The sequence below is a fragment of the Hyperolius riggenbachi genome, chromosome 2 (assembly GCF_040937935.1).
Source record: "Hyperolius riggenbachi isolate aHypRig1 chromosome 2, aHypRig1.pri, whole genome shotgun sequence".
NCBI lineage: Eukaryota > Metazoa > Chordata > Amphibia > Anura > Hyperoliidae > Hyperolius > Hyperolius riggenbachi.
This window is the reverse complement of record NC_090647.1, coordinates 437348582-437373833: the sequence shown is the minus strand read 5'-3', so window position 1 is coordinate 437373833 and position 25252 is coordinate 437348582. Positions and strand designations below refer to the sequence as shown.

Sequence of the window (25252 nt, the reverse complement as noted above, 5' to 3'; positions counted from 1 at the left end):
GATGGGCAAATTCAGATTTCTGAATTTCAAGTCAATGACCCAAATTCAAACACCAACACTACAAAAGATAACAAAATGTCAAAACAAAGTAATCAAGCAGAAATAACATTTGACATAAAGACTGCCCATTATCAGTATATTTTTAAATCAGATGTGATATTTTGATGCAATTTTTACAGTCAAATTGTACAGAAAGAGTTGGTACAGATAATTTCATTGATCCGAATCTTGAATTTTGCAATCAAATTCGAAAGAGAGAGAAAATGCCTTAATTGATCTGTTTATGGGAACGATCAGTAATTACCTTTTAATTACTTTCCATTGTTAAAATTGATTTAAAAGATCGCATCTGATGAAAAAAAATTGCACTGTTACATAATTGAGCTCTTCTGAACATTTGGAGTTCCCCTTTAACACATGCAGTTCTTCTTTAAGAGACAGGCTGCTTCATTTCAGCTTTCTCACATCACATCACACCGCCCTATGAAGTTCCATCACCAGCACTAGATTCCCAAGAATGGCTCTGTGACAGTAGATTGATTTATAATAAGCTGACATAACAAGGTAGTAGCGCCCAGCATTAGCAGTCCCGCTCCCAGCCACCCCCATACTACCCTCTGTCTCGCCTGCACTTCTCTGGCTCAGCGGTAGCGCGCTTCAGGAATGCGGGAGTGCGCAAGTATGATGCGGCCTGAAGCAATGAAAGCTTCCCTGAGATTGGATGTGAATGCTTCCTGTATCAGCCGATTGGTTTGCTAAGTCGCGCCAGTTCAATTGGTGCGCAGTGTCCGGGTTCTTTAGTTTTGGCGCGAGGAGATTCCTGTGAACATGGCCCCTGTGTCCAGCGGAGATAGCCAGCAGCACGGTAACCGGGGGAGGCGGAGCCGGGGGGAGACGGCAGCTAGTTGTGAGAGCAGGCAGCTGACAGCACCGTAGTGACGGCTGGGCAGTGTAACCCGGGCGACCTCATATGGGGGGGCTTAATGATGGGTTTCTCCGTACTGTACAAATAAACCAGAATACTTTATCACACAGCCTTTTATGAATCGAGGCCATGTCCTCCTTTCTAGTGGTAGCTGAAGCAAGTTGTGTACCTGATGCAGCAGCCCAGATAGCAGGGGACGAGTTATGTCTCCAGTACTCACATGTGCAATATATCTCTATGGAATGCTGATCTCCAGTAACCCTGGAAGCGGAAGCTGCATTAGCAAATAAAGGACAATGATATGTAATTCGCCTGTGAGGTTTTCATGCACCTTTGGGCAGAACAGAATTCATACAGAATAAAAGATTTGCAAGTAGGACTGACCTGTTGACCAATAAGCAGTTATTTAACTCAATAGGTTTTTTTGTTTTTTTTACACCCTTTGGGTCCTTTCACGTTACGATGCCATTGCAATGGTGCTGAAAAGTTGCACTATGCGTTAATGTTCGTGGCAACTATAAAGTAAAGCATACAGTGCCATGAAAGTATGCTTCACTGCCAACGTGAAAGCACCATAGGAGTATTGCTGCGTTGCAATGATATTTTATGTTGTGATGTAACGCAATAGACTCCGTGTGAAAGGACCCTTTGTCACATTGGAATTTGTTAGCGCGGGACACCCGTGTGAACTGGTCCTATCTCAAAATAAGCACTTTTCTGCAAACATGCAGAAATGCATCAAACCGCTTTCGCTGATGACTTGCCTTTTTAACCTCCGCACGGGGACACTGAGGCAAGGCGGTAAATGACCTTGGAAACATCCTGTTGCTTCTAGGGTTGCCTCAAATGATGGGAAAAATAGGGATAAAAACATGGTACTTGCGCAAACTGGCAATTCACATTCACTTAAATGGTCAGTACTTAATGACTAGCGCTGCGGCTGGGGGAGGGGGGCGGTTAAGCAATGTGCAAGTTTCCATGTGAACTGGCCCTTAACCTATTTGTACTGTCTGCAGCATGTTTTTAGATATTTATTTAATAATTGATAGGAGTCATAATTTGCATGTACAGTGTAACCAACTGCATGCACATTGTAAAACAACATGCAAAGTAACCAGGAGGGCACTATCATTTAATTTATAGTTCGTTATGGGCCATACTCACGGGCTACAATTGTCGCCCGTGAGCATGGGCCGTTGCACGGGCGCGCACCCCGAACCGTCGCTCGTCGCTGCTGTCACCGGGCGATTGGCGTGGTCAATCGCCTGGCGACAGTTGCCGCCGCAACTGTCGCTAGTCCGCGTGAGTACGCGGACTAGCGACAGCAACCTCCATTGAAGTATACGGAGGTTCCGGCGGGGGGAGGAGGAACGTCGGCGACAGCTTCCGTCGCGCTGCTGGTCCCTCTTCCGCGTGTGTACGCGGAGGGGACTGGCGAGGAGCTGTCGCCCACACGCTCACGTGTGCTGGCGACAGGCCCTAGAAGTTGCCCGTGAGTATATTATATATAGTACATGTATAGTACATTAGATACAGGTTCTTTTTCCACCATGCAGTTTTTGGGCATCGTAAAGCCATGCGGTTTCTTCTAGCCCACATTGTTGTTGTTGATACTTCAGCAGCACAGTGGAGTCAGCAGATGCTCTGCATGCTGCATTTTTGTTTTGGCTTAGTATGGCTACAGAGGGGCCAAAAGGATAGAAGAAACAAAAAAGTGTAAAACATAAGGAGGCAGTGGTGGACCTACCTCCTCCAAGCAGACACACAAATTGCCAATGTATTTGTCAAATACAACAAGTTTATTTACATACTCTAGGGGACAATGCAACGCGTTTTGCAGGTTTGATCCTGCTTCATAGGCAAAAAAGCTAAAAAGTTTAAAACATGGGGAGGCAGTGGTGGACTTACCTCCTCCAAGCAGACACAAAAATTGCCAATGTATTTGTCAAATACCTCTGCCTGGCTCTTCTACTAACCACATATGCTATTGCTCTATTGCTATTGCCTGATGAAGCGAGATCAAACCTGCAAAACATGTTGCATTGTCCCCCGCAGTATGTAAAAAAACTTGTATTTGCCAAATACATTGGCAATTTTTGTGTCTGCTTGGAGGAGGTAAGTCCACCACTGCCTCCTCACGTTTTAAACTTTTTAGTTTCTTTTATCCTTTTGGCGCCTCTGTATCCATACTACGCTATATTAAATCCACCCTTGGTGGAGGGGTGTTACCCCATTTTTTCCTCATCTACGGAGAGCGACTTCTTAATCCTGAGTGGGGTCAGGTCTAATCTCCCCACCCGCCTATACAGTGGTTGCCTTGGAGGTAACCCTGCTTTGTGAGTGTAGCTTATTACTCGTATCATACTTCATTTCAACTACCAGTACATACTACATTATATTTGGCTCTTGGTGTCCCTACTCTGTGAATTTTTGTTTTGTTTGTTGTGTTGCTACTATTATTTTTGGCATGGGTATAACAATGGCCCCTGCAATGATGAGGAAGGGGGTGCTGGGGGCCCAGTCCTTCTTCCATCCACCTATCAGAGTATTTGCACAGTGGTGCTATGTATCTATAATTTAAAATAGATTTGGTGTCAGTACCAGGGCTGTGGAGTCTGAGCAATTTTGAGTACCTGGAGTCAGTGGTTTCATAAACTGAGGAGTTGGATGACTTATTTATTTTACCGACTCCACAGCCCTAGTAAGAATTATACTAAGGAGTTGGAGTAATTTTGAGTACCTAGTCGAAGTTGGTAGTTTCATAAACTGAGTCGGGTTTTTTTTTTGTTTTTTTTTTTTACTGACTCTACAGCCCTGGTTAGTACTACTATAAAGTTAAATAGAACCCGAGGTGTGTTTAAAGAATGTTATCTGCATACAGAGGCTGGATCTGCCTATACAGCCCAGCCTCTGTTGCTATCCCAAACTCCACTAAGGTCCCCCTGCACTCTGCAATCCCTCATAAATCACAGCCGTGCTGTGAGGCTGTGTTTACATCTGTAGTGTCAGTCTCAGCTGCTCCCCCGCCTCCTGCATAGCTCCGGTCCCTGCCCCCGTCCCTTCCCTCCAATCAGCAGGGAGGGAAGAGATGCAGGCGGGGACTGGAGTTCTGCAGGGGGCGGGGAGAGCAGCAGACTGACACTATAGAGATAAACACAGCCAGCTCTGACAAGCTGTTTGTCAGCAGCGTGGCTGTGAGTTATGAGTGATTGCAGAGTGCAGGGGGACCTTAGGGGGGTTTGGGATAGCAACAGAGGCTAGGCTGCATAGGCAGATCCAGCCTCTGTATGCAGATAATATTCTTCAAACCCACCTCGGGTTCTCTTTAAATATTCTGTTAGTGTGAATTAATTTGAAGTAGATCTCTATTTTATCTTTATTCAAGATATGTTATTTTTTAGCTTTGTTTTTGGTCTCAGATATGGCAGATTCTGACAGTTTTGTAGCATCCCGTTCCCGGCGTGAAAAAAAAGAAAAGAAAGGGCGCAGGGAAGCTTTGGAGCAATTGAAAAAAGCAAAAGCTGGTGAAAAAATCAAATATGAGGTAAATGAATTTGAATCTCTATATTGGTGTCTATAATATGCATATTGTAACCGTATCCGTGTACTGTCGTGCAATCTGTTTTGTTCTTGCTGCACATTTTGTTTGATAACTAAAGATAAAGTTGTTGTTCAGTTCATAGGTACAATGTATGTTTAAAGGGAACCCAAGGTGAGAGGGATATGGAGGCTGCCATATGTATGTAAACAATGCCAGTTGCCTGGCAGTCCTGTTTATCTTCTGGCATAAGTAGTGTCTGAGTCAAAACCCTGGAGCAAGCATATGGCTAATCCAGTAAATCCTGAGTCTGCAGAGTCAAAGTACCTGATCTGCTGCATGCTTTTTCAGGGTCTGTGGCCATAAGTATTATGCTAGGTTCACAGAATACATTTTTGTGTTCAATAGATGCGTTCGATAGATAATTTCTGTCATGTCTGATATTACTTTCGATCGTTTTACGGCTCAATTTCTCATAGAAATGAATGGAAAATAAGAAAAGATAAGAGAATTGAGTGGAATACCGCATTGTGTGTACCTAGCATTAGGGGCACAGGGGGCGACTGCCAGAAACTGGTATTGTTTATATCCCTCTCATCTCGGATTCCCTTTATAAGCTCTAGTTCAGCCTCCCAATTTTTAATTTGGGTGATAGTAAATTTGCTTTATTCAGCATTGTGCAGTGTTTTGTGCATCAAAGGCCGTTTTTAGGCAAAGGCATTCCCGGCCATTGCCTGCAGTGCCATTGATCCTAGGGGTTACATGCCCATGAATTAATCCCCTCCAAACAAAACAAGAAGCCCCATCTCCACCACTGTTCAATCGCTTGCTTCTGCTGTGTTTGTGCAACAGCAGTTTTCTCCCCAGAATTTTTTTCCAGCCTGGTGGCATGAAAAATTAGCCGGGTGGGGAAGGTCATATTAGGTGGTGCGCTTAATCACACTGGGTGCCTGGCGGGGGGTCGATTATGCTGGGGGCTACTGGATGATGCTAGTGGGGTGGAGAAAGGGGTTATCGCTGGCTCCTACTAATGGAGGAGGGGTAATCTCCCTTATGAAGATGAAGGGGGGGGGGGGGGTCTCGCACTGAGTGATGCTGTTTGGAGGGGCATTCTCAGTCAAGGTGCTGCTGGTGGATAGTAAGATCTCTCTCACTTCTATCCACCAACAGCACTTTGAGATCCTCCCTCCCCAACAGCATTACACCACAGAGCGACCCCCTACCCCCGAAGGGAGATTCCCCCTCCTACATTAGAAGTAGCCAGTGTGAACCCCCCTCCCCACCCCATATAGCATAGTGGAGCTGCTAATTTGCCCCCTTGTGCATAATACTTGGTCCTGCTGCGATACAGTACAGGCTTAGGGCAGCCTATGCAGATTCACTGTGGCCGGTGTACTCCTCTCTGTAGCCGCCAGCTTGTTAGCCGATGCTAAGGAGAGACTATCTCGTCACCACCAGTGGCGTACCTAGGGCATTTGACACCCGGTGCTGGGTATTATAAGGACCCCTCCCCCCCAAAAGTAAAGGGGCAAAATATGGGCGTGGCCATGACCGGATGAGCGCGGAACTAACTGTAATTTAAAGTGAACCCGGGGTGAGAGTGATATGGAGGCTGCCATATTTATTTCCTTTTAAACAATACTAGTTGCCTGCCAGCCCTGCTGATCTATTTGGCTGCAGTAGTGAACTGTATTACACCAGAAACAAGCATGCTTGTTCAGGGTCTATGGTTGAAAGAATTAGAGGCAGAGGACCAGCACGGCAGCCAGGCAACTGGTATTGCTTAAAAGGAGATAAATATGGCAGCCTCAATATTTATTCTCACCTCGAGTTCCATTTAAAAGGGCACTGCAAAGACAGCGGGCACAAGTTTTGGTGACCCTTTCCCCAGAAAATTCACATAATTGTGCAGGTTTTCTCAAGAAAATACTTGTAATGTGACCAGAAAACATGTTCAATCATGTCGGCAAATTTGACCAGAAAATATGTGGAATTGTGTAGCAGAATTGACCAGAAAATACATGCAATCGTGTAGCAGAATTGACCAGAAAATACATGCAATCGTGTAGCAGAATTGACCAGAAAATACATGCAATCGTGTAGCAGAATTGACCAGAAAATACATGCAATCGTGTAGCAGAATTGACCAGAAAATACATGCAATCGTGTAGCAGGTTTGACCAGAAAATACATGCAATCGTGTAGCAGAATTGACCAGAAAATACATGCAATCGTGTAGCAGGTTTGACCAGAAAATACATGCAATCGTGTAGCAGAATTGACCAGAAAATACATGCAATCGTGTAGCAGAATTGACCAGAAAATACATGCAATCGTGTAGCAGAATTGACCAGAAAATACATGCAATCGTGTAGCAGAATTGACCAGATAATACATGCAAACGTGTAGCAGGTTTGACCAGAAAATACATGCAATCGTGTAGCAGGTTTGACCAGAAAATACATGCAATCGTGTAGCAGGTTTGACCAGAAAATACATGCAATCGTGTAGCAGGTTTGACCAGAAAATACATGCAATCGTGTAGCAGGTTTGACCAGAAAATACATGCAATCGTGTAGCAGGTTTGACCAGAAAATACATGCAATCGTGTAGCAGGTTTGACCAGAACATACACGATACACCTGGCTGCTAATATAAATAAAAAAAAAACATTTACTAACCTGAAGCAGATCTCCTGTCCCGGCCTCCGCCAGCAACTGAAACTCCCGCGCTGAGAGCAGGGCTACGGGAAAATGGCGCTCGAAGCCCTGCACTGCAGACTCAAAGTCCCAGAGCAGGGCTTCGGACGCCATTTTACCGTAGCCCTGCTGTGCCGTGGCTGCTGCTGCGGTGAACTGAGACGCCGAAAGTCAATTCACTCAGGGGCCGACACTGCCCCCAGTATAGGTAGCTAGCACAGTTGCCCCCAGTATAGGTAGCTAGTTGCCCGTAGTGAAGGTAGTATAGTTGCCGCAATATAGCTGCCCCAGTATAGTTGCCCCCAGGATAGGCAGCATAGCTGCTGCCCGCAATGTAGGTAGTGCAGCTGCCCCCAGTGTAGCTAGTATAGTGACCCCCGTATAGCTGCCCCCAGTATAGGTAGTATAGTGGGCCCCATAGTTGCCCCCAGTATAGCTAGTATAGTGACCCCCGTATAGCTGCCCCAGTATAGGTAGTATAGTTCCCCCAGTATAGGTAGTATAGTGGCCCCCAGTGTAGCTAGTATAGTGGGCCCCCATTGTAGGTAGTATAGTGGCCCCCTACAGTATAGCTAGAAGGCAGGGTGACAGGGGTAGCGGCGGGGAGGGGGGACATATCCCCCCCTCCTTCACCTGGGTTCCCTCCTTCTACCTTTCTTCCCCTCCAAAATGCGGTCAGCAAACGGGCAGGGCGGGCGGGCGGAGAATACTCGCATCACTTCCGCATATCAGCCGCAGGAACGCTGCGTCGCCAGTCACGTGCCTCTTCTGCGCCTCCAATCATTGGAGGCGCAAAAGAGGCACGTGACGGCAACGCAGCGTTCCAGCTGCTGATACGCGGAAGTGATGTGAGTATTCTCTGCCCGCCCCGCCTGTTTGCTGCCCGCATTTTGGAGGGGAAGAGAGGCAGAAGGAGGGAACCCAGGTGAGGGAGGGAGGGGGGGATATGTCCCCCCCCCTCCCCGCTGCTATCCCTGTCACCCCTCCTTCTTGCACTGCTCCTTCCCTCCTACATCTATGGGGGGTCGTGACGACACCCCCTGCCTGTCAGTCACCCGGGGCGCCACGCCCCCCTGCGACCTATGGTAGGAACGCCACTGGTTACCACTATCAGCCACTGATGTTGATTATCTGTTGGTCTACATAAGCATTGCAGTGAGCAAGGGTAAGGTCTCTCCTTAGCATCGTGAGGCAGGCAGTGGAAACAACCGGGCACGTGCCAAAATTAGCCAGGCGGAGCGCCTGGCATAAAGGCTTTGGGGAGGAAACTGAACAGCGAGAAGTTTGGGATGCACTGATAAGCTGCAGCATCACTGGTCCCTCGAGAGCAGACATCACAAGGTCCAGATAGTGCAAGTTGCAGGCAGCCTCCACTGTTTCCCTCTTTGTCACCTCTCCACCCTCCCCCTGCATCCTTCTGTCCCCCTGTGCCTTCTTCTGTCAGTCTTTTTGACTGCTTCTGGCCCCTAGGTTTCCTTTTGTGCCTCTTTATGCCCCCTCCCTGTGCCTCCTTTGTCATTTTTTGCAGCTATCTGTCCCCGTCCCCCTATAGTGCTCCCTCAGCCCAGTGTGTAAATGTAGAGCATACTGCAGCAGAAGCTGTGCTCTCGCCTCCCGGCTGGTGTCTAGTGCTGGCACTCCACTCATGTAATCATGCTACATGCAGTAGGGAATGCCGGCCACTAGGCCGAGTGGACTGGCGAAAGCACAACATTGGACTCAGGCGGAGAGGTGAGAGCATCGATTCCACTGTTCTATACTCTGCATTTGCATACTGGACTGGGGGGAGTGCAGGAAGGGTGTGTGCAATGCAACGGGATCAGCAGGTTGTTTGTATCTCAGGATTATTATGCATCCACCTAGAATTTTTTTCCAGTCGGGTGGCATGAAAAAGTAGCCAGCTGGGGCCTGATGAAAGAATGCAGGTCCGGTGCTTCTGTGAGGAACTCTGCATACAGCATAGGAGGAGGTGAGCCGATGACAACCAGGTTCTCACCGAAACTAGACGGGTGGAGCACCCGGCAAAAAAGAGCCTGGGGAGAACACTGCACCTTTTATGGCACATGGTTTATATTCTCTGTGGGATTTATTTTTTATTTTTTGTGACTCGGGTGTGGCACAGTACTTCTTGCCTGGGGTGGCAAAAAGCCTAGAAAAGGCTCTGTTGCACATTGTGCGTTCTAACTTTTTAAAATAAGTACAGTAGCAAGAAAAAGTATGTGAACCCTTTGGAATTATATGGATGTCTGCACAAATTAGTCATAAAATGTGATCTGATCTTCATCTAAGTCACAACAATAGACAATCTGCTTAAAACGGATCCGAGATGAAAAACTAACTATAACAATTAACTTGTCTATATATCTTATCTAAAGTTTAGACAGCAAATCTATCTGCAAACAGCTTTACTAGAATATGATTATTTCTTCCTGTGATACGACAGCAGCCATGTTGTTTGTAAACATTACACAGTGGCAGGCTTATCTGCACCTTGAGCAAACCCAATTCCCCCCCCCCTCTTCTCCTTCATCCCCTCTGCCTCTGAAATCTCTGGCTAGTAATACCTCCCCCTCCTCCTGCCCAGACTAAGCTCCCATGAGCCCTTGCTACTGTCTGAAAGTGCCTTGGCTCTCTAAAAACCTGTGGGTGTGGCTTGTTTAGTTTATAGGGAATTAGAGTATTAAAACAAACAAAAAAGTATTTGGCTTGAGGAATGCCCTATAAACAATAGGAAAGGAACACAATTATGCAATGCGTAAAAGTTCATCCCGGATCCACTTTAACCACTTCACCCCAACGACGTTTTTACCCTAACAGACAAGAGCGATTTTACCCTTTCAGTGCTCATCCCTTTCATTTGCCAATAGCTTAATCACTACTAATCACAATGAAATGATCTATGTCCTGTTTTTTCACCACCAATTGGGCTTTTTGGGGTTGATATTTGTTTTCAGTAATTACTTTATGTTCTATGCATTTTAAAGGGAAAACAAGGAAAAAATGTAAAAACACACAATTTCTCCAATTTCATCCCCTATAGTTTTAATATTAACACTGCTACTGTGCATACAACCCACACATTGTATCTGCCTATTTGTCCTGGTTATCACAAGATTTTAATTTATGTCCCTAGTAAAAAGTATGGTGACAATATATTATTTGGAAATAAAGTCCCCCCCCCCCCCCCCCCGCCCATTTAGCGCGCACAGCAGCAACACTGTCTGACTTATAAAAACGTCCTGGAGCCATTAAGAGGCTCTAGCAGGACATTTGTATAAGCCAGGTTGTCATAAAGTGGTTAAACTAATAACTAATTGAATGTTTTCATGTTTTTATTGAACACACCATGTAAACATTCACAGTGCAGGGGGAAAAAGTATCTGAACCCTTGGATTTAACTGGTCGAACCTCCTTTGACAGCAACAACTTCAACCAAACGTTTTCTGTAGTTGCAGATCAGATGTGCACAACGGTCAGCAGTTAGGCCTGGTGCACACCAAAAACCGCTAGCAGATTTTGAAACGCTTTTTCTTCTTTTTTTGTTTCGTTTCAGCTAGCATTTTGCGGTTTTGTGAAGCGTTTTTGGTGTAGTAGATTTCATGTATTGTTACAGTAAAGCTGTTACTGAACAGCTACTGTAACAAAAAACGCCTGGCAAACCGCTCTGAAGTGCTGTTTTTCAGAGCGGTTTGCGTTTTTCCTATATTTAACATTGAGGCAGAAACGCATCCGCAATCCAAAATCTGCAGCAGCCCGGGAGTATGCGTTTCTGCAAAACGCCTCCCGTTCTGGTGTGCACCAGCCCATTGAAATACATTACCCAAGCGGATATGCACCCGCAAGCGGATCGCAAACCGCAGCCGAAACACTGGTGTGCACTAGGCCTAGGTCTTGACCATTCCTCTTTACAGAACTGTTTTAGTTCAGCAGTATTCTTGGGATGTCTGGTGCAAATCACTTTCTTGAAGTCATGCCACAGCATCTAAATCGGGTTGAGGTTAGGACTCAACTGGGCCACTCCAGAAGGCATATTTTCTTCTGTTTAAGCCATTCAGTTTTCTTCTATGCTTTGGGTCATGTCCAGTTGCAACACCCATCTTCCGCTGAGCTTCAGCTGGTGGACAGATGGTGTTAAGTTCTGCTGCAAAATGTTTTAATAAACTTTGTAATTCATTTTTCCTTCAATGATAGCAATCCGTTCAGGCCCTGATACAGCAAAGCAGCCCCAAACCATGATACCCCCACCACCATACCTTCACAGTTGGAATGAGGTTTTGATGTTAGTGCGCTGTGCCACACATAGTGTTGTGCGTTTCTTCCAAACAACTCAATTTTGGTTTCATCTGTCCACAGAATATTTTGCCAGTACTGCTATAGAATATCTAGGCACTCTTTTGCAAACTTTAAACGTGCAGCAATGTTTTTTTTTTTTTGGACAGCAGTGGCTTCCTCTGTGGTATCCTCCCATGGACACCATTCTTGTTTAGTGTATCATAAATTCGCTAACATGGATGTTGGCATATGCCAGAGGCTTTTGTAAGTCTTTAGCTGACACTAGGATTCTTCTTCACCTCCATTGAGCATTTTGTGCTGTGCTTTTGGAATCATCTTTACAGGACGGCCACTCCTAAGGAGAGAAGCAGCAGTGCTGAACTTTCTCCATTTATAGACCATTTGTTTTACCATGGACTGATAATTAGCAAGGTTTTTGGAGATACTTCTATAACCCTTTCCAGCTTCATGCACGTCAACAATTCTTAATTGTAGGTTTTGTGAGAGCTCTTTTGTGTGAGGTCTTTCACATCAGGCAATGCTTCTTGATAAAAGCAAACCCAAAACGTGTGTGTGTTCCTTCCCCAGTTCAAGGAGCAGAACACCTGACCCAGCATAACTTCTCCCACTGCTAAGAGACGTTTAAGCGGACCTGAACTCAGAATATCCTCTCTGCTCTAAAAGATACACCACAGCAATATAACCTTTAGGCCTCTTTTCCATGGGCAGTTGAACTGTGTGCTCAGCAAGCAGTTACCAGGCAGCAGTGAGCAGCTGTGAGAGTTTGAGATGCATTTCACTGCCTATCAACTGCCCATGGAAAAGAAGCCTTAAAGAGAACCTGAACTGAAAATAAAAAGTCAAAATAAACATACACGGGTCATACTTGACTCCCATGTAGTCTGATCAATCTTTTTCTCCTCTCCTGCATCCTGTTTGTCCACTGTGATCGATGGAATTTTCTGTCCTCCATTTTGAAAATGGCCATTACCCCATAACAGCTTCCTGGTCAGCATACCGTTAAACTGTTATTGCCCACTTGAGCCATAGGGAAACATGGACATTACCTTGCACATTCAGTTGTAACAGTGTTATGGGGTAATGGCCATTTTCAAAATGGCGGACAGAGAATTCCATCGATCACAGTGGACAAACAGGATGCAGGAGAGTAGAAAGAGATTGATGAGCAGACTACATGGGAGGCAAGTATGACCTGTGTATGTTTTATTTTGACTTTTTATTTTCAGTTCAGGTTCTCTTTAAAGAGAAACTCCGACCAAGAATTGAACTTTATCCCAATCAGTAGCTGATACCACCTTTTACATGAAAAATCTATTCCTTTTCACAAACAGACCATCAGGGGCGCTGTATGGCTGATATTGTGGTGAAAACCCCTCCCACAAAAATTCTGAGTACATGCTCTTGGCAGTTTCCGGTCTGTGAACCCTGTTGCATTGTGGGAAATAGCTGTTTACAGCCGTTTCCAACTGCCAAAACAGCAAGCAGCAGCTACATCACTTGCCAGCAATAAAAATGTCACCATGTGATAAATATCAGAATATAAATCAGGGATTTAAAATATTTTACAATGGGCAAACACTGACTAAATCATTTATACATAACTATTGTAAACATGAAGCACTTTTTTATTAAATTATTTTCACTGGAGTTCCTCTTTAAGGCCTCTTTTCCACGGGCAGTTCAGGTTCTCTTTAAAGCGGGATTGTCACCACAAAAATCATATTTCAACAGCAACTGGTTTGAGTGTATTAAGTGATAAAGATGCTAATCCTGCATTCAAAACTTGCAAAACTCTTTTCTGCTTTTATGGTTTGTAGTTATCACATACTTTAGGAGCACTGGTCCTAGTGCCAAACAGTGCCAAAGAGTAGAATGCTGGGAGTTCTTTTTTTATCTATAATATATTCCTCCTCTTCCATTTATTTCCCTGCCTAGCTGCTTATCAGAAACACCATCTGATTACTTGTGTTTACAAGCAAGGCTGAGGTGACTCAGTGATTGGATGTGTAAATAAAAAAGACAGTGCAGTTGTTTGTATACACCTCAGTGGGAGTGTCTGAAGCCTCTTTGAGGAGGGCAGCTAATGAATACACAATGAGCAAGAGAAGGGAGGGGGGGAAACAAGAGTCAGGGAGGATATGATGTCAGCATTAGCTTGGCAAGATGGCCACTGCCTAGAATAGGATTTTCTGCTTTTCCTTTATAAAATTCACAGGAATCATTACGTGGATAGCACAATATATCTGTTATGTAAGTAGAAGTAGTATTTATCTACTTATATATGTGTTTTTTTATTTCTAGGTTAGCATGGGTGTCGCTTGTTCTTTAAACAAAAAACATTTATTTTACCCCTGGTACAAATCCTAAAATTGATCTGCACTGTTTCTACTTCCTGATTCATGGAAGCAGACATTTGCAAATGGTCTTATCTGCCATAGGCAGTCATTTGACACGGGGAGAGATCAGATTACAACTTGTGATTAGACACAAATGAGGGGGTATTAAACAGGCTAAACTCTCTAAATACATACAGGGTGTGTCAGGAACTGGCCCGCGGCACGCCTGCGTATACGGTTCCCGACTGCGGGTTTGACCAGATTGAGAGGGCAAGCAGCCTTAGTCAAGCTAAAACAAGGCTGTGACCCCTCAGAACACTTCTCACTGCCACCACTAGCTGTTGCTAGACACTTCCACTCTGCTGTCGAGTGCTCAGCGCAATCCGCATTTTCGTATTCGGGTCAGCTTTGCGCTTTAGGCCGAATACGGGAACGCCATGCACACACACGCACAATTGCAATCTTACACTGTAGTGAAGCAAAACCACTAACAGTCATTCCGAACGATACTGTTAGCCACTCTGCTGTCGAGCTACTCGCACTGGCGTTTTCGTACGTTGGGTCAGCTGCACGCTTTAGGCCAACGTATGACTAACGCCCCACACACAATGCAATTACAATCTTATACGGTAGGGTTGCTCAATCATACAATCAGGCATGGACTTATGCACAGTTAAACTTCAGTCTCTTCTAGGCTATGAGTGTTAGTTTAGTACAGCAGAAGTCAAACTTATTAAATAACGATTTAATATTCCAGAAAAAAAAGTGGAACAATGCAGAAAATATATACAAGAGATTTACAAAAACAAAGTAAAAATTACAATGATACAAGTTGCAAGGATAAAAGTTACAAAGATACACACAAGGCTATTTGCTTACCAAAATAAACAGGGAAAAATAAACGTTACCAGTGTTTGAACGTCATTGGCAGGAGAACGCTGCTTTCGACCAGTAGTCGGGCAGCCCTAGTGTTTGCTATCTCCAGAGAGCTACCCGTTGTGAAGAACCTGTGCAGGTTCTTATAGGCCCATTTTGGGCCTGGGGCATTTGAATGTTCCATCCCCAAAACTAATGCAATTTCCCCATTTGTGACATCACGGTCTGCCAAGCCACTTGTCACATCTGGGCTAGCTGTGACATGCGAACTTCAAGGCTTTTCCTGTCACACCTTGCAGACTTCAAAGCAATTCAGACCACAGGTAAAATTGTATCAAAAGGACTTCAAACCACTTCACCCACTTCCAGGTAGGCTTTCCTCTGACTTCAAACATTCCTGTGTTAGCTTCCACTGTCTAGTCTGGATTGTATTTTGGCTTGTTGACATATGCACAAAGTTCAAAGCACAGCAATAAAAGACAAAAGAGGGGCTCTTTATCTAATTACCTCTTTCCCAATTAGGAGCAGACAATGGCTTCCCCTGCTTGCCATTGAATGCAGAGTTAATTTACATTACATAAGGAACTCCAGGAAGCCAGCTGCCAGCCTTCAAAGCCAGACTGGCTAGCAGACAATCCCATATGATACAGTAGTACACAGCAGACCTAAAAATGGGAAAATGAAAATATACCACTGTATTCTCCTTAACATCATAACTAGCTGCTATATTCCTGACAGGGTGCATTTCTCTATGTATTTCTCAGTCCTGTGCGAGAGTTTAGGTCCACTTTAAAACAAATGTGAAACCAGGTATATTCTTATATGCTCTCTTATGGAGAGGGAAGGCTCTGGATTCCATAGAGCCTTTCCAGTCCTTTCTCTGTGCCCTTGGTCCTTTGCTCTGCCATGTTGAACCAACGTGGTTGGGGGGGGGTCGATAAAGAGAGGACCAGGAAGTCTCTATCCGATCCAGAGCCTTCCCTCTCCATAGGTAAGTTACATTCTACCACCTACAGTCTACTGTGGTTGGGCAGAGCCAATGCTATGCATGATCTTGGTGACTCAATCATCTCATTTGGGTTTCAATACCACCTGTATGCAGATGATACACAACTCTACCTCTCGGCTTAACTCCCTCCTCACATGTGTTCCTGACTGCTTGTCTGCTATATCCTCCTTCATGTCCTCTCGCTTCTTAAAACTTAATATGAGTAAAACAGAACTAATAATTTTTCCACTTTCTGTCCACCACTCTGCCTGAAATAACAATAAATGTTAATAACACTCCCATAACTTCAATTCCCAAAGCACGGTGCTTGGGGGTGATATTCGACTCATCTCTCTCTTTTTTTCCTCATGTTCACTTCCTAACAAGCTCCAACTCAAAAACATACTTCGCGTCAGAGCTTTTCTCAGGCCTGGTGCACACCAAAAATCGCTAGCAGATCCGCAAAATGCTAGCAGATTTTGAAACGCTTTTTGTTATTTTTCTGTAGCGTTTCACCTAGCATTTTGCGGTTTTGTGAAGCGTTTTTGGTGTAGTAGATTTCAGATATTGTTACAGTAAAGCTGTTACTGAACAGCTTCTGTAACAAAACCGCCTGCAAAACCGCTCTGAACTGCCGTTTTTCAGAGCGGTTTGCGTTTTTCCTATACTTAACATTGAGGCAGAAACGCATCCACAATCCAAAAAATGCCTCACCCCGGGAGTATGCGTTTCTGCAAAACGCCTCCCGCTCTGGTGTGAACCACCTCATTGAGATACATTGACCAAGCGTATCTGTATCCGCAGCCGCAAGCGGCTGCAGAAACGCTGAAAAAGCCGCTCGGTGTGCACCAGCCCTCACTCAAGACATACCTAAAATGTTAATACATGCTCTTATAATATCTCATCTGGACTACGGTAACATACTACTTTGTGGACTACCTTCTAACAGACTGGTCCCGCTCCAGTCAGTACTGAACTCAGCTGCACGTCTCACTCATCTTTCTTCTCGATCTTCCTCTACTACCCTCTCTGTCAACCTCTACACTGGCTGCCAGTTAACCAGAGGATCCAGTTCAAACTTTTAACCCTAACCTACAAAGCCCTCCACAATCTCTCTCCCCAAAACATATCCTCACTAATTTCCAGGTACCAACCCAATCGTAATCTCACATCTACACATGATCTTCTGTTGTCCTCTAGAATTACCTTGTCACTTTCATGTTAACAAGATTTTGCACGCACTTCACTCCTCCTCTGGAATGCCCTCCCCCAAAACATCCTTCACTCACCAACCTTTGTTACCTTCAAACGCTCTCTAAAAACTAATTTGTTCCGACAAGCTTATGTGCTACCTTAGGCCACTTCCCTTTGTCCTAAGACCAAACTGCACTCCTACTAGGTATTCTAACACACACTGCCTCTATATACAGGATCTTCTCAAAAAATTAGCATATTGTGATAAAGTTCATTATTTTCTGTAATTTACTGATAAACTTTAGACTTTCATATATTTTAGATTCATTACACACAACTGAAGTAGTTCAAAGCCTTTTATTGTTTTAATATTGATGATTTTAGCATACAGCTCATGAAAACTCAAAATTCCTATCTCAAAAAATTAGCATATCATGAAAAGGTTCTCTAAACGAGCTATTAACCTAATCATCTGAATCAACTAATTAACTCTAAACGCCTGCAAAAGATTCCTGAGGCTTTTAAAAATTCCCAGCCTGGTTCATTACTCAAAACCGCAATCATGGGTAAGACTGCCGACCTGACTGCTGTCCAGAAGGCCATCATTGACACCCTCAAGCAAGAGGGTAAGACACAGAAAGAAATTTCTGAACGAATAGGCTGTTCCCAGAGTGCTGTATCAAGGCACCTCAGTGGGAAGTCTGTGGGAAGGAAAAAGTGTGGCAGAAAACGCTGCACAACGAGAAGAGGTGACCGGACTCTGAGGAAGATTGCAGAGATGGACCAATTCCAGACCTTGGGGGACCTGTGGAAGCAGTGGACTGAGTCTGGAGTAGAAACATCCAGAACCACTGTGTACAGGCATGTACAGGAAATGGACTACAGGTGCCACATTCCCCCAGATAAAGCCACTTTTGAACCAGAAACAGCGGCAGAAGCGCCTGACCTGTACTTGACACTGGACTTCAGACATTTTGGCATTTCCCTCTCCCCAGTCTTCCTCCAGACTCTGGCACCTTGATTTCCAAATGACGTGCAAATGCTGCTTTCATCCGAAAAAAGTACTTTGGACCACTGAGCAACAGTCCAGTGCTGCTTCTCTGTAGCCAAGGTCAGGCACTTCTGCCGCTGTTTCTGTTTCAAAAGTGGCTTGACCTGGGGAATGTGGCACCTGTAGCCCATTTCCTGCACACACCTGTACACGGTGGCTCTGGATGTTTCTACTCCAGACTCAGTCCACTGCTTCCGCAGGTCCCCCAAGGTCTGGAAATGGTCCTTCTCCACAATCTTCCTCAGGGTTCGGTCACCTCATCTCGTTGTGCAGCGTTTTCTGCCACACTTTTTTCTTCCCACAGACTTCCCACTGAGGTGCCTTGATACAGCACTCTGGGAACAGCCTATTCATTCAGAAATTTCTTTCTGTGTCTTACCCTCTTGCTTGAGTGTGTCAATGATGGCCTTCTGGACAGCAGTCAGGTCGGCAGTCTTACCCATGATTGCGGTTTTGAGTAATAAACCAGGCTGAGAGTTTTAAAAGCATCGGGAATCTTTTGCAGGTGTTTAGAGATAATTAGTTGATTCAGATTAGGTTAATAGCTCGTTTAGAGAACCTTTTTCGTGATATGCTAATTTTTTGAGATAGGAATTTTGGGTTTTCATGAGCTGTATGCCAAAATCATCAATATTAAAACAATAAAAGGCTTTGAACTACTTCAGTTGTGTGTAATGAATCTAAAATATATCAAAGTCTACAGTTTATCAGTGCATTACAGAAAATAATGAACTTTATCACAATATGCTAATTTTTTGAGAAGATCCTGTATTTGTTGTATACAACCCCTCTTCTTGTCGTCCCCCCCCCCCCCCCCCCCCATTCCCTTTATATTGTAAGCTCGCAAGGGCAGGGCTCTCTCCCCCCTTTTGTGTCTTGAAAATTATTATACATTTTATTTATCATGTTACTTTTATCACTGTCATTACCAATTCTGTATTTTGTATCATTTTTATTTTTTGTCACTAATTATGTATCTTGTATATTGGTGTACACTATTGTCTGTATTATTATGTACCCCATGTTCGCTACTTACTTTGTACAACGCCACTGAATATGTTGGCGCTTTATAAATCAACAATATGTCCAAAATGAAAGACCTGCTAGAGCTTCATCCCAGCACCACATTGATTGCCTTATATTGATAATGATGGGGTAAGGAGGAGGTGTTACTTTCCATGTGATCTGCATTAAAATAAACCCTAATCTGAACCTGCGTATATTGAAAAAGTAGGTGAAGAAGACAGATGGAGGGCACTCAATGTCACTGGCCAAACACCCTTACTGAGCCAGGCATTCCATAAAACTGCTGCTCGGCAAGGTCAATTTAAATCCAAATTCAAAGACGGAACCGTGCCGGGCACCAGTTTCAAATCAGGACTTTAAAGAGGAACTGTAACGACAAAACGGCCTCTGGGGGGTACTCACCTCGGGTGGGGGAAGCCTCAGGATCCTAATGAGGCTTCCCACGCCGTTCTGCGTCCCTCGGGGGTCTCGCTGTAGCCCTCCGTACAGCAGTGACGCAATATTTACCTTCCTGGCTCCTGCGCAGGCGCTCTGATGCCTCTCGGCGCCGAAGTAGGCGGAAATACCCGATCACCGTCGGGTCTGCTCTACTGCGCAGGCGCAAGTTTCCGGCGCCTGCGCAGTAGAGCGGACCCGACGGAGATCGGGTATTTCCGTCTATTTCTGTGCAGAAAGTCGCCACAGCGCCCCCGCTGGAACCAGCAAAGGTAAATATTGAACTGACAGTCGGCACAGTCGCCGGCTGTTCGGAGGGCTGCGGCGAGACCCCCGTGGGACAGAGGACGGCGTGGGAAGCCTCATTAGGATCCGGAGGCTTCCCCCACCCGAGGTGAGTACCCCCCAGGGGATCTTTTTAATGTTACAGAGTCTCTTTAATGGAGCTCCTTAGGAAACATTCAGTATACCTGGCGTGAGGGATCGGCCAAACAGCCGGTTCACAGATCTCCCAGCTTCTTCAGAGGCCAAATAGTATTTACGTAGGATTTGTAACCCTACTTTAAAAATGTTTGCAGGACAGTATTTAATTATTTGTTGTCTGATTTGTTAAATTGTTAACCTGAATATTTGTTTCGTAAGGTGGAAGAATTTAGCGGTATATATGATGAAGTGGATGAAACGGCTTACTCTAAAATAGTCCGTGAACGTCAGGATGATGACTGGATAGTGGATGATGGTAAGTGTGCCTGCTTATGTTGGATTTTCAGCTGTGATAAACTTGTGCTTTGTAGCAGAAGTGGTTTGAATAGAATTTCCTGTTTACAAAGTTATTTTTAGAATTTGTGTGCTATACATAGCCAATATGCTGTTTATTTTTTACATTTAGCCTCCTTGCACACTGCAAATTAGATTTGCGATTCCGTTTGCAATTCCGATTTTCCCTGAATGCAATCAACAGAAAAACAGAGGAAAAAACACAGCATGCAGTAACGATTAAAGGGGCACTATGGCGAAAAATTGTAAAATGTAAAATATGTGCAAACATACACAAATATGAAGTATGTTTTTTCCAGAGTAAAATGAGCCATAAATTACTTTTCTCCTATGTTGCTGTTACTTACAGTAGGTAGTAGAAATCTGACAGAAGCGACAGGTTTTGGACTAGTCCATCTTTCATAGTGGATTCTCAGCAAGGCTTTTATTCTTTATAAAGATATTCCCTAAAAAGGATTTAAAGAATGATGCTGGCCAGCTTCCATGCTCACTACACATTTTCTGACAGTTGGACAGAGCAACTGACATTCACTAAGTGGTTTTGAAAATAAATATATCCCTCAGAATCCCCTATGAAGAGATGGACTAGTCCAAAACCTGTAACTTCATTCAGATTTCTACAACCTACTGTAAGTGACAGCAACATGGGAGAAAAGCAATTTGTGGCTCATTTTACTGTGGAAATAAATGTACTTATTTGTATATGTTTGCAAATATTTTAAATTTTACAGTTTTTCGCTGTAGTGCCCCTTTAAAAATCGGAATCTCATGTAAAAAAAGATTAAAAATCGGAATTGCATGCAGTGTGCAGGGAGCCTTAAGCAGTACTTTCAGGGTAAATACTGAATATTGATAGAAGTCATACATCAACCTGCAGGCCTTAAAGAAGAACTCCAGTGAAAATAATGTACTAAAAAAGTGCTTTATTTTTACAATAATTATGTATAAATGATTTAACCAGTGTTTGCCCATTGTAAAATCTTTCCTCTCCCTGATTTACATTCTGACATTTATCACATTGTAGAATAAATTATGACACTTGGAGAAATGGGTACATTTAATAATGACTGCTGTATTGATAGAATCAATTTCCCACACAATACAAAATCATCCCTTTCCCCAAGCTATTGCACCAATCTCTTCTAGTGAAATATTCCCCAGCAGACGTTCACTATATGGCTCTAAATTCATAGAACTGCCCCTCAGCTATTGAGTCCCATGATATAATGCTCAAATAACTTGTTCAGTCATGCTATGGATATCCTATTATGTCCATACTGCAGTATGTCGAATTCCTATGCTTTACTCACGCTGCCCGGGACTTGTCCATTAGTGCAAAACTGCCGGTTTCCACCACCGCTTATGTAATATTCTTCCCTCTTGGCTCACCGCAAACTTGCTCACCAAACTGGTGATATTGCGTCTTCTCCGCTGCTGCTCCTTCCCGCACTCGGGGACATACCACAAGAATTTCTCAAGTCTAGTGCCTCTGCTTACTGTACGGCGTGCAGGCGTCCCTGCTCTGCCGGAGGCTTGAATGGCGTTCTCCCCCTGTGCGTAGCGTGTCTTCAGACAAAGCTTGTCCGGAGTGGATGACGGTTCCTCTCAACTATGGTGGCCTAGACAGGATAAAAAAGGTCTACGCGTTTTATCAGATCCTTCTGACTTTCTCAAGACTAATGACGTCATTGGTCTTGAGAAAGTCAGAAGGATCTGATGAAACACATAGACCTTTTTTATTCTGTCTAGGCCACCGTAGTTGAGAGGAATCGTCATCCACTCCGGACAAGCTGCGTCTGAAGACGCTACGCACAGGGGGAGAACGCCATTCAAGCCTCCGGCAGAGCGAGTACGCCTGCACGCCGTACAGTAAGCAGAGGCACTAGACTTGAGAAATTCTTGTGGTATGTCCCCGAGTGCGGGAAGGAGCAGCAGCGGAGAAGACGCAATATCACCAGTTTGGTGAGCAAGTTTGCGGTGAGCCAAGAGGGAAGAATATTACATAAGCGGTGGTGGAAACCGGCAGTTTTGCACTAATGGACAAGTCCCGGGCAGCGTGAGTAAAGCATGCTTAAAAGTATAGGAATTCGACATACTGCAGTATGGACATAATAGGATATCCATAGCATGACTGAACAAGTTATTTGAGCATTATATCATGGGACTCAATAGCTGAGGGGCAGTTCTATGAATTTAGAGCCATATAGTGAACGTCTGCTGGGGAATATTTCACTAGAAGAGATTGGTGCAATAGCTTGGGGAAAGGGATGATTTTGTATTGTGTGGGAAATTGATTCTATCAATACAGCAGTCATTAATCAAATGTACCCATTTCTCCAAGTGTCATAATTTATTCTAAGTAAGATTGTGTGCAGCACAAAAACTGGAGTATTAACATATTTATCACATTGTGAAATTTTTACTGATGGCAGGCGATGTCACTGGAATGAGATGCTGCTTGCTTTTTTAGCAGTTGGAAACAGCTGTAAACAGCTGTCATTTCCCACAATGCAACAAGGCTCCCACAGTGGGTTGTCAGAACCATGGTACTGATGTCACACTGTGGGAGGGGTTTCACCACAGTATCCGCCATATAGAGCCCCCTTTATGATTCGTTTGTAAAAAGGAAAATATTTCTCATGTGAAAGGGGGTATCAGCTACTGACTGGGATGCAGTTCAATTCTTGGTTACGATTTCTCTTTAACCACTTAACGACCGCCCGCTGCACAGGGGCGGTCGGTAAGTGGAAGCCCTAAGGACCGGCTAACGCACAGAGGCGGCGGTCCTTTTAAGGGCATGGGCGGAGTGATCGCGTCATCCGTGACGCGATCCTCCGCCGGGGATCGATGGCCGGGCACTTAGACTCCAGCCCCCCGGCCGATTAGCAGCGCCGGCGGGCGGAGGAATACAAAAATCCGCAAATTAAAGTGTATAAGGCACTTTGTTAGGTAAACAAAGTGCTTTATACACGCTTCCTCCTCGCCTCGTGGTCTTTTTGTTCCAGAGACCACCAGCGAGGAGGAAGCACTAGTAAGTATACACCACACATTTTTTTTTCCCCACACAGCCCCCCTGATCTCCCACCCCAGCCTTCAGACACCCCCCTGATCACCCCAGCAGACCCCTGCCAGCACCCTTGCACCCCTCTAAAACCCCAACCCACCCTCCCTGTCACCATCAACGCTATCCCCTAGATTAGGTCCCTAACTGCCTCCTAATCACCCCTGATTCCCCTCCCCCCCCCCCCCTACCTTTAGATCACCCCCAGACCCCATCCCAGACTACCCCCCCTGTATTCTGTATACATCTGTATACAGCTACCTTACCCCCTGATCCCCCTCTGATCACCTGTCTATCACCTGTCTATCACCCCTCAGCACCCCCACCTATCAGAGCAGACCCTAACTGCCCCGAGGGGGCAACCGATCACCTGCCCAGACCCTCGATTGCCCTCAGACCCCCCCCTCCTGATTACATCCCCTGCGCATCGTTTTTATCTGTCCTCCCCAGCAATCACTAACTGATCTTCGATCAGTAACCCCCTGTGTATGCCTCTCATCAGATCAGGACTCAGTCTGCCCCGTGCGGGCTCCTGATCAACCCCCAACCCCCTCAAATCGCCCTCAGACCCCCCCCCCCCCCAATCACCTTCCGAGTGCATTGTATTTGATTGTGCTGCAATTGTATTTGATTGTCCCGTGATTGTTTGATTGCCTCTGAGACCCCACTTCCCCCCTCCCCCCCCCCCCCCCACCTCCAACCACCACCTTCCGAGTGCATTAAATTTGCTTGTGCTGTGATTGGATTCGATTGTGCTGTAATTGTATTTGATTGTCCCATGATCGGCTTTGATTGTCCCGTGATTGTTTGCTTGCCTCTGAGACCCCACTCGCCACCACCCCCAAACCCCTCCCACCCCAGATCATCCCCCTGTTACTATCCTAGTGATCTAAAAACAGTGATCCGTGAAAACTGACACTTTTTTTAGTATCACTAGTGTTAGCAGTTAGGCCAGTTAGCTAGGCCCCTTTGTTAGGGTCAGTTAGTGCCCAGCCCACTGCACCGCATTCACCGTTCAGCGCCATCACTGTCGCTAATCCACATTGGTACTATATAGTATCTAGTGATCATTCCTGATCGCAGACGGATCTATAGCAGTACATTAGGGTCACCTTAGTGTAGGCTCCACTAAAAACGCAGTGTTTACCCGATCGCCTGATCGTTCGCCCGCACTTGCGTTCAGCCGCCCCACTGTAGTGACAGATTTTTTTTTTTTCTGATCACTGCAAAAACACTGTACACTAGCTGTGGTGCTGTAAAGATCAGTTTTGATTTTTTTTTTTTTTTTTAATCAAAACTCAGTGACCACAGCTTTCTACCTCTCAAATACTCCCTTTTGCTAGGTAGGTGCTCTTTTTTTCTGGGTAGTCTCGGGGGAAAACCCCATAAATTTAGCAGTCCACAATGGCAAGAAGGGGGATTTCCGATGAGGAGGTATACAGGTACATGGACCAGTCGGATGAGAGCGTTTGGGAAGACTCAGCCGACGAATCATCCGGGTCCGAATTTGAACCTGTGGAAAGCAGTGGTTCTCTGACCAAAATTGATGACGAGATTTTGGTCCCGGCTAGAGCCAGGCGTACCAGACCCCATGTCGTTAGACCACAGGTGGCGCAGGATCCGCCTCAAGGGCAGCAGGGTGGTGCTAGCGCTGTTGATAGTTTTCTTGGTGAGGCAGGCACCAGCAGCGCAGCATCTCCTGGACTTGGTAGCAGTACTTCCGTAGACCCTGGTGAAGTGGTCAGCGCCAGCATGGAAATTGAAACTGGTACGGTGGCACGTGCAGTAGTACCCCCGTCGCAGCCACCAAGAATAAGACGGGCCCGTAGTACCCATAGACTCCCAGAGGTGCTGGCAAATACAGATTGGCAATCCCCTGATTCCACCGCACCCGTAGTGCCCCCTTTCACCGCCCAGTCTGGAGTCCAGGTGGCGACAGCTCATCTAGGAACGGCCCTAGACTTTTTGCAGCTGTTCATCACCTAGGTTCTCTTGGACTTAATTGTGGTTGAGACCAACTGTAAAGCCACACAATTCATCACCGAGAACCCGG

The 25252-nt window shown here is 45.2% G+C and overlaps 1 protein-coding gene across 1 annotated transcript in view; it reads left to right on the top strand.

Moving 5' to 3' along the window:
• Positions 1 to 735: 735 nt before the first annotated feature.
• POLA1 (DNA polymerase alpha 1, catalytic subunit) overlaps positions 736 to 25252 on the top strand; it is a 463756-nt gene continuing 439239 nt past the window's right edge. The window contains 3 exon segments of the mRNA XM_068269965.1: positions 736 to 865; positions 4345 to 4469; positions 20004 to 20100. Coding sequence (XP_068126066.1) covers positions 829 to 865; positions 4345 to 4469; positions 20004 to 20100 — 259 coding nt within the window. The 5' untranslated portion in view covers positions 736 to 828.